General features: G+C 36.7%; 1 protein-coding gene across 1 annotated transcript; it reads left to right on the top strand.

Moving 5' to 3' along the window:
* Positions 1–2,397: 2,397 nt before the first annotated feature.
* LOC308686358 (uncharacterized protein) lies at positions 2,398–7,003 on the top strand. The gene is made up of 4 exons (XM_081394765.1): positions 2,398–2,466; positions 2,835–2,920; positions 5,957–5,979; positions 6,283–7,003. The coding sequence occupies exons 1-4, from the start codon at positions 2,406–2,408 to the stop codon at positions 6,494–6,496; spliced, it is 384 nt and encodes a 127-aa protein (XP_081250891.1). The 5' UTR covers positions 2,398–2,405; the 3' UTR covers positions 6,497–7,003.
* Positions 7,004–13,147: the final 6,144 nt, after the last annotated feature.

Genomic DNA, 13,147 nt, shown 5'->3' with positions numbered 1-13,147 from the left:
CGTCGAGCGTGGACCTCCGGTCTCTTATGCCTCAAGGTAGATCAAAAATGCATCTCAGCTCTGAAACCTTGGAAAGCGACCGACTGGTACAGGTCAGGTGTAAGCCTGGGGACTTCCTCGAGTGTGAAGGTAGTGTCCAAGGACGCCTCCACCTCGGGATGGGGAGCGCTGCTCGAGGGCAGACCGTTCTTTGGCCAGTGGTCAGAACGGGAAAAGCTTCTACACATAAACTGCCTGGAAATTATGGCAGTTGACAATGCGCTGAGGCGTTTTCTGTCCCAAAATAAAAGGATACCGCGTCTTGGTCCGATCGGACAACATGTCGGTGGTGGCCTATATAAATTCCCAAGGAGGTATCAGATCCCGAAGCCTTTACAGGCTGACGGAACGCCTCCTGATCTGGGCTCAGCATAATCTGCGCTTGCTGAGAGCAGCGCACGTGCCAGGTCACCTGAATGTAGGACCAGGCAGACTGTTCAGGAACAATGTTCTGGCAGGGGAATGGTCTTTACATCCGCAGACAGTCCAACTGCTGTGGAAGATATTCGGCAGAGCGAAGGTAGACCCATTTGTGTCTCAGGAAAATGCTCACTGTTCGGACTTTTTCTCCAAGAGCAGGGATGCGCTGGCTCACATCTGGCCCCGCTGCCTGCTCTATGCTTTTCCCCCCGTCACGCTCTTACCGCAGGTATTAGGGCGAATCAGGGAAAACGGATGCGCAGTGCTACTTGTGGCTCCGCTCTGGACGAACCAAGCCTGGTTCCCAGTTCTGATGCAGCTGACGAGCACTGCTCCATGGTTGATACCAGTGAGGAGGGACCTCCTCTTTCAGGCCAAGGGGTTGATCTGGCATCCCTGCATGCTAGCGTAACCTCGGTTCCCTGAGATGATACAGATGCACCAGCAATACCAACTCTAAATGATATAGGCATTAGCTCAATAAAACACCCAGGATGACCTTTAAAAATGTTAGCAATTTACACCGATAAACTTTAAAAACAGTGTGGCTAAGGTGACACCTAATCTATGTCATCCCTGTTACCCCACATGTCAAAACCTGTTACTATACAAAAGTAACAGGCCTGACAGTAACAGGTTTGACAAATTCAAGCTAATTTGCTAATTGCTAGCTATTAGGGCAAGGCCACAAAAGCACATGTTGTACACTTTGAAAGGATATTACTTGTAGATATTGATTACATTAATTTAAATTTATACTTTAACAATCAGTAACAGTTTTGACATTGCATGATGTCCGCACCTCAGTTAAACCTAATAAATCATCAAAATAGAGTATTATAGAAGAGAGAGAGAAACTTGCTTGTGTTCTAACTGTTGGAATAATGAATGAGAGATGATGTAACTTTCTGGAAGTGATGTCACAGGAATGTACCATTATTTTACAAGGGGTGTTTGGTGAGGGTAACAGGCATGACATGAAATCAGGGGATACCGATAAAATTATTTATATTTTATTAAAAATAATGTATATTTATGCCAAAACATTGCTTAACAGTGACACTATACTTAGAAAAATATGAAAATGTGATTGTTGTATAATTTTGTGTTCAATTTGCAAATTAAAAGTCCTGCTGAAAAAGAACAATCACAGGGAGGGACAGGCCAAAAACTTTACCATTATCAGCATAAATGCAATTTTTATTATTTAAAATAATATATAAATGACTTTAATTTAATGTAATCTTGAGGAAATAATACATAGTACTATTATGTTTTTAAATCACAAATTTATTTGTTGTTATAGTAATTCTACGTCTGATTATTTCTCAGGGACACAAAAGGCACCAATTTTGTGGAATGACCACGAACAGCTTACAACGCCTATTTTACTATGCAGATCCTCATCTGCATATCATTTGCATATGATTATTCATACACGTGATAACGTTTAACGGTACAAGACACATTACATTAATAAAAATCAAGTTGTTGCCTATCCTTGCCTTGTTTTTGAATACATACATCAAATAGTGTTAAATACATTTCAGAGAAAGTTTTTCTCAATCTTTTCCACTGGCCGTATTGTATTTTTAATTGATATTTTTAATGGAAACAGATAGGCCTTGGGCATTATTTGCACGAAACTATTTTCTCAGACAATCTGGTATTATCATGATAAGCAGTTTTCTCTGTGGTTAAAACATTAAAACACAGCATGCCAGAGGAAAAGTGTTCAAAAACATTGCATCCACAACAAATATTTCTATTGACTGAATTTGAATATAAAAATGTTGTAACTTCTGAGTAATGATTTCATGTTTAAGTGCAACTCCATTAATATGAATGGCATATTTAATCTAAATGTATATATTAGAAGTAAAACATAGTTTAAATCATTATTTTATTTATTTAAACTGTTATTTGCGTCAGTTTCAAACGGCCCAATGCGCTCGCTGGCGCGGACATTTAAGAAGGGATGGATATTTGCTTCAAGTGACAAGCTTGGTGAGTGAAATTATATTTGTATTATTTTTCTGTATGTTAAATTTTCTTTTGATTTTCTGTCTAAAAGTGACCAAAAAGACAATTAACTCCAGCTCACCATCGGTGTCGCCAATTCCCTTTGTCTCCAGAATGTGCGTACGCACGGCTCAATGTTTGCTTAAAGGTGCGCATATTCTCCCGTCAAGTTTGTTTTTTATAGATCACAACCTTTGCGTGGGAACTGGCGTACGTACGTTTCCAGCCCCGTTTTGTGCGTACGCACGCTTTATAAATGAGACCCCTGGTGAATAAATGGTCAGTTATGTTAATGTAATAAAGTAAAAGTTATGCTATGTATGCAAGGAGGGTAAATGTTTATTCATTCCCAGATCCCAGCCACTGGGGGAGCTGCGACTGTTGGCAGAGAGAACATTTCCGGTTGGTAGGAAGTTATTGTGTTCCCATTTCTCTAACGGTAAGAACGTGCTCTCATGTGTTGTCTATATAATCTTATTAATCAGTATTTATTATTGCTTATTCATAATATATCTAACATAATTTGAAGTATGTGTATATTAGTTGACGTGTATGTTTATTTGTGAGAAATAGGCGTTAGTTGGTGTTTTAATTTAATGAGGTTTGCTCATTGTGGTGTTGTAAAGCTAACGTTAATCTTAACAAAATAGCATGCAAAAGTATTTTAAAATAATCCTATATGTAGTGTGTTGTATAGATGAGGTGTTTTGAAGGTATGATTCGTTTGAAAATATGTTATTCTCGAATCCTGTGGTCGTTGAAGAGAGCATTAACTTTAGTTCAGTACGTGTAGGAATGTGCGTATTTGTACCATTTTGAGAGAGCCTATCATGATTCATAAGAAAACAACACGAAATGCGACAGACTAAAGTGCGTATTGTTCTGTGAGGTAAATATTCCGGTTGTCATTTGTAGTGCGAATGCTTTTTGATCACGTTTAGTGTCCATGTAAACAATATTCAGATTCATTCATCGGAATGAATTCAGATTGTACGAGTTTTGTTCGTAGATGATTAAAATACGTTCACGATCTACTTTTGAAGAAATATATTATCATGCAATAGTAGCACACATTTTATCAGTTTTCTGGCGTTTCCGCCACTGTACAACGCGACGTGCATTGACATCACATGTTAATGCAGAGGTAGAGTTACACTCACGGGACACTGCAATTCACTAAAGGGCATTATTTGCATTTGCATGGTTAAATATTTCATTCGTGTGCTGATGCGCTGTTCATGCGTGTTTCTGAGCGCATTAAACCCGAAGTGTATGTTAGACACTTAAAGCCTGTTAAACAGCGCCTTGGTTAATGGACTAAGTTGTCTTTGTGTCTTATTAAGCCAATACTTGTCAATAAAAGATTTACGTAAACACATTTGGTTTATGACTAAAGTGAAAGCAAGAAAACATTTGAGAGAAAACTGGGTGCGAGTCATGCGTGTATTAGACGCGTCGCGTGCAGGTCTTAAAGTGACAGAGTAGCCTTATAATAAACATGTTTCGGCTTATCATTAAAAGAAAAGTTCACTCAAAAATGATAATTGTGTCATTTTTTACTCATTCTAAATTTGCTCCAAACCTGTATTAATTTCTTTCTTGTGCTGAACACAAAATAAGATATTTTGAATAATGTATCTATCCATAAAGTTGCTGACCTCCATTGAATTGCATAGTAGGGAAAACTATACTAAGGAAGTCAATGGGGACTAGGAGAAAATAACTATTTGCTGTTGACTGAGAACTTTACTAGTAGCTTTAATACGAATCAATCTATAAATACAGTAAAGTCAATTTAGTGTTTTATTTTTGTATTTTAATGTTACTGTTTAACACCTACTGTAGGTGAAAAGTAATAATAATATATAAAGCATTGTTTATTTGAATATTTTGGTGTGTATATGCAATGTGTATCTTTGTTTGTAATTTTTAATAACAAAGAAAATATTGACAACGATTTTTATGTTTGCCACTTTGGCCTAAATGCTTGCAATTATTTTTTTTTGTTACTTTTTGTTACCTTGTAATGTTTTGTTTAAAAAATAGGGAGATTAGTTACTTGCAAAATGGTAAAACCAACATAAAAAGAACTGTGATAAATTTGTTAATTGTGATTTTTTATTTTATTTAAATAATCGTTATATGATATTTTTGCCACATTGGCCACGCTTACGTGCATGTATGTATTATATACTGGTTTGTTATGTTTTAATTTAAGTGTTCATTGGGATCCTGACATTTGTATTGATGTGTTTTGTTTCATTACTGCAACGAAACAGCTGGTTTACAAAATATTATTTGTTATTATTTCTCTACTTCATTCTACTATTAATTCTATACAGACACTATATAGTGTAACAGATACATATGTGTTAGCTTAGCGATGAACAATTAATTGCATTTGTGATATGATGAAATGCATTTTTTTTTAAGTGCAAAGCTGCGATTACAGTCTGGTCCCGTGATGTGCGAGAGTAAACCAGTTTGTATTGCAGATGAAGCATCAACTTGGCACGCTACGCATAACAGTTTGTTTAATTTATGTGATATTGTGTTATAGATTCTCTCCAGCGATTCTATATTGATTAAGATAATTTCAGATTTATGTCTTAGCTTAGTTTTAAAACAGATACATGATGATGCGTGTGCTTTACAAACAACCACATTCTGCTTGTTTCTAATTCCTCTCTGTCACACACACACACACACACGACACCACTCGAACCTTACGAGAAATAATATTTAATGAAGTTTGACGATCTGCGTGATGGCATGCGTAGAAACACGTCTGTGCAAATAAAAGTGTATAGTGTTGCCTCTGTGCTACTTTACGTATTCTAATTATGTAGGCCAGCACTCTTAAATATTATAAATATATGCATTGAGTTGCATTCTGCTCCTATCCTCAATTAAATATTTAAAATTTACTCCATTGGTTTCACATTCAAGGCTTAAGCTAGTCCAAGGGTAAAATGCATGTTTGAGTGATTTTAGACATATCTTAAAATATATATTATATTATCAAAATATATATTATTTAATATCATTGTTTTGTCTCAATATGCACACTAGTAATGTTTTTTCTAGGGCATGTTTATAAAACCTACTTAAATATCATAATTGAACTAAGGCCTAATCCTGGTTTAGGTTAAGCCCTGTCTTTGAAATGATGCCACTGAGATTAATTTGCTTCTAATGTGGAGAATAACTGTGAAATGATTACAATATAAAATCATTAAAAGCTCAAATATTTTTAATAGTGATTATTTGGTGAATGTGTAATGTAGTACATTTTTAATAGATTGAAAAGACTAATTATATATATATTTTTAATGAATTTTATGAGTTTGTCTTTTTAATGAAACAAATACTGATACTCATTGAAATTGATTATTATAATTGATTATCATAATTGGTGACTAATTGTCTATTAATGTTGTGTGAACTGAATTTGAGATTTTTCCTTGTGTTTCAGAAGACTTTCAGAAGTAATCTAAGGTAAGGCCTGGTAAACTATTTTTTATCTATGTGAAAATATAGGTAATACAAGGCATTGTGTAGAAGTTAAATACATGCTTTATTTTACAGTTTACAAGTTAATTGAATCAATTGGTCATTGGTAATTTAGTTATAATGAAAAATTATTTTTGTACCCGTGTATTTTTGTGAATGTAAACACATTTGTAATGTGTTCAGGAGAACGTTTTTGTCAAAAAGGATGTACAAATTAAGGGCACAAATAAATATATATATATATATATATATGTCTGTATATGTCTGTGTGTTTTCATATAATTGCAGATGCCACGTGGAAAGGGTTTCCGTCGGTCCCGGGCGGCAAAGAGGAGGAATGCTGAGCGCGTTCTGCTCACTTCCTCCATGGAGTTGGCTGAGGTTATGCCTCCTCTTGAAAAAAAGGCATCGTTCTCTGGTTCTACTGTCGAGAGCCTGGATTTCCAAAACTTTCCGGCAATTGCCAAAAACTTCCAAATACCTTCCAAAAACCTTCCAATGACTTCCAATAACCTTCCAATGACTTCCAATAACCTTCCAATGACTTCCAATAACCTTTCAATGGGTTCCAATAATTTTTCAATGGTTTACAATAATCCCTCAATGGTTTACAATAACCCCTCAATGGCTTGCAATAATGTTTCAATGGATTCCAATAACCTTCCGATGTGTTCATCTCTTGATGTCGATAACTCTGATTATTTTCCACAGAGAGTCTTACAGGGTTCCTTCCATCAAGCTGATTCCAGATTTGGTTTCAACCGTGGCAGACAGTGTGCAGCAAACAGCATCACAGCAGTCATGATGAGTGTGCTGAAGGATGTGCTGACGTGGACAAGAGATGACCTGGATGCTGTTCTGTTGCATGGAGATGACCTGTACACATCCATGGACTTACAGGGGAAGATCAATGATTCAGCATGGCGTGGTTATGTTGCTGTTCCAGAATTGCCAACTGTGCACACACTCTTCAACACAACATTCTCAATAAAGATGTCAGATTCTCTGAGTGGTGTTTTTGGTAATGATGTGTATGATGGTGCATTGAGAGGTGTGTGCATGTCTATAGAGGATGCACTTCAGAGGGCCCTGTTTCAGTCTGATGCATGTTTGTTGAACATTTATGGCTACATTTGTGCAGTTATAAAGGCAGGGTCAATGTTTGCTGTGGTTGATTCCCATTCACGTGATGATAAAGGTATGGTTAAGTCTAATGCAGGCACAAGCGTAGTAGTTTATTGTGACGACATTTACATGTTGTTTTATCATGTTGATAACCTTGCCACATCACTGAAAGGTCAGGGAGAATCATTTGAAGTGACGGGTGTGACAGCAACAGTAATCGATAAGGCAACGAGTGCTGAGATGCGTTCATGTAGGTCTGGTCAACAAGGCAACGTCGCACAAGTTTCACCTACGAGTGCAGCAGAGCAGAGTAAGTGTGTTGGAGACTCTGGTGAACGAACATGTGCACAGAAACCAGCAACTATGTGCAAATCTGTTAAGACATGTCTGGATTCAAGTAAGAAAGATAAACGGGTGCAGACCACGTCGAAAGTTTCACATGTGAGCAAGTTGCATGACAATGTATTAATGGATGATGTCATTGTTGGACCTACAGTTAATGCCGAGTTAAGTTCCAAACCTTTAACTGTTGAGACAAGGTCATGTAAGTCTGTTAAAAAAAGCGTCACACAAGTTTCACGTACGAGAGCAACAAAGCAGAGTAAGTGTGTCGCAGACACTGGTAAACAAACACGTGTAGACAAACCAGCAACTATGTGCAAATCGGTTGACACCTGTGTGAATTCAAGTAAGAAAAATAGACGTGTACAGACAAAGTCCAAAATTTCACATATAAGCAAGTTACATGATAATTTATTAATGGATGATGATGATATCATTATTGGCCCTACAGTAAATACTGAGTTTAGTTTCAAACCGTTAACATATGCAGATGAGGATGCTCTGTGTGCATGCTTACAGCTGACTAATGAAAGCGTTGTTGTTCAAGCCACAAATGTGTGTTCTTTAGGAGTACCGTGTAAAACAAAGGGCATTAAAGGAGACGGTAATTGCTTGTTTAGATCAATAGCACATGCAGTATGCGGCAATCAAGAGAAACACCTGAAAATCAGGCGTGCAGTTGTTAAACATCTGGAAGATAACAGTTCTAAATTTGTGAAATATTTAAGAGAAGAGGACAGATCAATGAAAGATTATTTGACACAGTCTAAAATGTATTTTTCAGGAACGTGGGGAAGTCATGTGGAATTATTTGGTCTAGCTGATTTTTTAAAAATAAATATAATGACCTTTAATGATGACAGATGGAATGCACACGCCCCTACCGAACAGTCATTTACAGATAATGCAATCTATTTGAAGCACTGCAATGGAAATCACTATGAAGTTGTTACATGTGTTAAACATAGAAATCAAGCTAATGTTTGTGCACAAGCTTGTAACATTGAAGTGCATGATCAGAGGACAAATCGCTGTTTGCGAAAAAGGAAATTAAATGACACAGATGAGAACTCTAAATCCAAAAGAGCACGTGAGCGATACCACAGCAATGCCGATTTTAGGCAGAAAAAAATAGAGAGTTCTAAAAAGAAATACCGTCAAAACCGAGAATATAGGCAGAATATGATTGAAACTTGTCAAACCAAATACTGTGAAGACACTGATTATAAGGAGAAGAAACTTGATCAGCTTCGAAAGAAATATAAGAACAATATTCATGTACAGGAGTCAAAACGTGAAAATTCAAAGATTAAGTATTCCAAAAATGCTAGTTTTCAAAGACTTGTTCGGTACTATTCTCAGACCAAGTATAAGAGCAATAAAGCCTTTAGAGCAAGTGTGTCTGAATATTCAAAGAATAAATATCGCACAAACCTCGCATTTAAAGCAAGTGTATGTGAATACTCGAAGAGAAAATATCGCAGAAATCTTGCATTTAAAACAAGTGTTTGTGAATACTCAAAGAGAAAATATCGCAGAAACCTTGCATTTAAAACAAGTGTTTGTGAATACTCAAAGAAAAAATATCGCAGAAACCTTGCATTTAAAACAAGTGTTTGTGAATACTCAAAGAGAAAATATCACAGAAACCTTGCATTTAAAACAAGTGTTTGTGAATACTCAAAGAGAAAATATCGCAGAAACCTTGCATTTAAAACAAGTGTTTGTGAATACTCAAAGAGAAAATATCACAGAAACCTTGCATTTAAAACAAGTGTTTGTGAATACTCAAAGAGAAAATATCGCAGAAACCTTGCATTTAAAACAAGTGTTTGTGAATACTCAAAGAGAAAATATCGCAGAAACCTCGCATTTAAAACAAGTGTTTGTGAATACTCAAAGAGAAAATATCGCAGAAACCTCGCATTTAAAACAAGTGTTTGTGAATACTCTAAAAAGAAATACCATGACGATGAAAATTTTCGTATGAGTAAAAAACAAAAAAGATCTGAAATTTCTGCAGAACAGAGGGAGAGACAGAAAGACATTGATTTCACTATTAATCAGTTTCATCAAGAAGTCAATACAGGTCCAGAATTTGTTTGCTGTGTTTGTCATCGTTTATTGTTCAGAAAACAGGTCGTTGAATGTAGAAGAGATTGCTATAAAACCAGAGGTCAACAAATTACTGATTTGGCTGAAAGATGCATCACATTGAAGTATTTACATGAATGCAGCAATGAATGTGAGAATAGATGCCATTTATCAGCTAATCCGGCTTGTAAATTGTGGATTTGCTATACATGTCATCGTAAAATCCTTGGTGGGAAACTGCCTGAAGAGAGTGTTGCCAACAACATGCATTTGGTGGACGTTCCAAAAGAACTAAAAGGTCTGAACTCGTTGGAAGAACATCTTATTGCACGCAATATTCCTTTTATGAAGTTGCTTTGTCTTCCCCGTGGAAAACAGAATGGCTGTCATGGACCTGTAGTGTGTGTTCCTGTTAATACCACAGATGTCTCAAATATTCTCCCACGTAATGAATGTGATGACCACATGATAAGAATAAAACTGAAACGGAAATTAACATATAAAGGCCATTATGAATATAAATATGTCAGCACTGATCGTGTCAGACATGCACTGTCTTATTTGATGAGACATAATAAATGGTATAATGATGTTGAGTTTAATGAGCAGTGGGTAAACTCTTTGAATGCAACTGATGAATCAGACAAGGATGCTGATGATTTTGAAGTGGAGGAACAAGATGTAACTGATAAAAATGATGATCATAATGGAGCTGGAGATGATCCAGAGGAAGATATAACATATATTAAAGAACAAAATGGTCTTCTGTCAGACACATCACTACAACCTGTTGATCTGGGTTCAGAAATAATTGATCAACATTTTCATGATGTACTAAATGTTGCTCCAGGAGAAGGTAACAGTCCTGTTAGGCTACTAACTGAAAAAGACAATGAGGCAAAGTGTTTCCCTGTTCTCTATCCTACTGGTGGTCCAACATTTCATGACGAAAGACAGGAAAAAATCACATTGTCACGATATCTAAATGCAAGAATTCTAAATGCAGATGGACGTTTTGCACACAGCACAGACTTCATTTTTTATGCACAATATATATCAGAAGTTGATCAAATTGTGTCTAATGTATCAATTGCACTGAGAAAAGGCTCTGAAAAAAATTGCTTAAAGGTAACACAAGATATGCTGACGGACTCTGATTCTTTGCAAAGAATACTACATTATGATGAAGGATATAAGTTCTTAAGACCAGTAAGAGGAACTCCTCCCTATTGGATGTCTACGCAAAAAGATCTGTTTGCCCTGATAAGACAACTAGGCATACCAACATTCTTTGCATCTTTTAGTTCTGCTGATCTGAGATGGCCTGAAATGATGAACACTATTATTAAGCAAGAGGGGAAACAAATAAATGCTGATGAGCTTGACTGGTCTGAAAAGTGTGGACTCATAAGACGAAATCCTGTCACTGCAGCAAGAATGTTTGATCACAGATGGCATTGTTTTCTAAAAAATGTCATAATGTCACCAGCAAAACCTATTGGCCAGATAAAAGACTACTTTTATCGTGTTGAATTTCAACAGCGTGGTTCTCCTCATGTTCACTGTCTGTTTTGGGTGGAAGATGCTCCGAAGCTCAATGATAATGACGCAGACAATGATCCTGCGGTTGCTGAGTTCATTGACACTTACATCACTTGTGAGATACCACCAGAAAATGATACTGTACTTTACGAAACAGTGAACAGTGTTCAGAAGCACAGTACAAGACATTCAAAAACATGTCGCAAGAAAAATACAGTTTGTAGATTTAATTTCCCACGACCACCATCCAGTCGTACGTTTATTACAAGACCAAGTCATGCAGATGAGTTGAAAGGGAAAGATGGAGATGACACAGCAAGTGCAATTACAAAGAAAGTCAAAACTGCTTTATATTCTGATGTCAATTTTGATTCAGTTGATGCCTTTTTTTCATCTATTGGGATTAATCAAACTATGTTTGAAAAAGCATACAACAGGTGTACCAAAAAGAAAAGTATTGTCTTGAAAAGAAATCCAAAAGATGTTTGGGTAAACCAGTATAACAGAGATTTACTGCGTGCTTGGCAAGGGAATATGGATATTCAGTATGTCACAGATGCTTTTTCTGTAGTGGTCTATATAATCAGTTACATCACAAAAGCAGAACAAGAGATGGGTCTGTTACTCCAGCGTACTCAGAGCGAGGCTATGAATGGAAATCTTGATGCTAAAGCGTCATTAAAACAGTTGGGAAGTGTCTATCTGCACAATAGAGAAATCTCTGCTCAAGAGGCTGTGTACAGACTAACAGGAATGCATTTGAAGGAATGTTCTCGTAAAGTACAATTTATTCCGGTAGGACAAAATCCTGTAAAGATGAGTTTGCCTTTGAACATGCTGCGAAACAAAGTGGAAAATGACCAGTCTGATGATGAAAGCAGTTTTTGGATGACAAGTCTCATTGACAGGTACAAAAACAGACCAGAGAAAGAACCACTAGAAAACATATGTCTTGCCAGGTTTTGTTCTGAGTACAGAGTTCTGACAAAATCAGAGGTTTCTTCACATAACAAAACAAATGAAAATGAAATAATTCAACTGAATAATAACAATGGCCATGTCAAACGAAGGACACGAACTGAACCTGCAGTAGTGAGGTACCCAAGGTTTTCACCCACTAAAGATCCAGAAAAATATTATCATTCATTGCTGCAGCTTTTCTTACCATATTACGATGACTGTGATCTGAAGCCGAGCAACTATACCACATATGAGGAGTTTTACAAAAGTGGTGTCATAAAAAGTGGTTGTGACGTGAAACTAGTGAAATCCATTGTTGATGGCAACAGAGAATTGTTTGAAAAGGAAAGTGACAAAATAGACAGAGCTAAACAGCTTTTAGAGCAAGATGTGTATTTAGAAGATGCTTGGGCCCAGATATGTCCTGAAACAGAAAAACAGCGTGATGAATGCATAGAACTGATGAAGGATAAACTATTGCCTGATGAAAATGACACTCAAGAACTTATTCCAGATCTTACAGGAAATCCTCAAACTGTGTGTACAATTGAGACAAACCACACTACAATGCCAAGAGATGATGCACTGCATTTACTGAGGTCACTAAATGAGGAACAATCTGCTGTGTTCTACAAAGTGCAAAAGTGGTGTCTACAGAAAATACTTGGACAAAACCCTGAACCATTTCGATTATTTCTTACTGGTGGAGCAGGCACAGGAAAAAGTCATCTTATTAAGGCAATACAGTATGAGTCTTCCAGACTGTTATCTCAGCTGTCTGAGAATCCTGATGACATTACTGTACTTTTAAGCGCATCTACAGGAGTTGCCGCATATAGCATCGGAGCTTCCACTTTACATCATACATTTGCAATTGGTGCAAACGTCAAACTGCCATATCAGCCTCTTGGTGATGACAAAATAAACTCTTTACGGACAAAATTGGGTAGTTTGCAAATTTTGATTATTGATGAAGTGTCTATGGTTGACCATCGTCTGCTGTCATATATTCACGGAAGGTTGCGACAAATAAAACAAACTGGTGACTACTCTCTCTTTGGAAAAGTGAGCATTCTTGCAGTGGGAGATT

The sequence above is a fragment of the Scardinius erythrophthalmus genome (genome assembly GCF_964197995.2).
Source record: "Scardinius erythrophthalmus genome assembly, contig: HAP1_SCAFFOLD_204, whole genome shotgun sequence".
Lineage (NCBI taxonomy): Eukaryota > Metazoa > Chordata > Actinopteri > Cypriniformes > Leuciscidae > Scardinius > Scardinius erythrophthalmus.
This window is presented reverse-complemented; position numbering and strand designations above follow the sequence as displayed.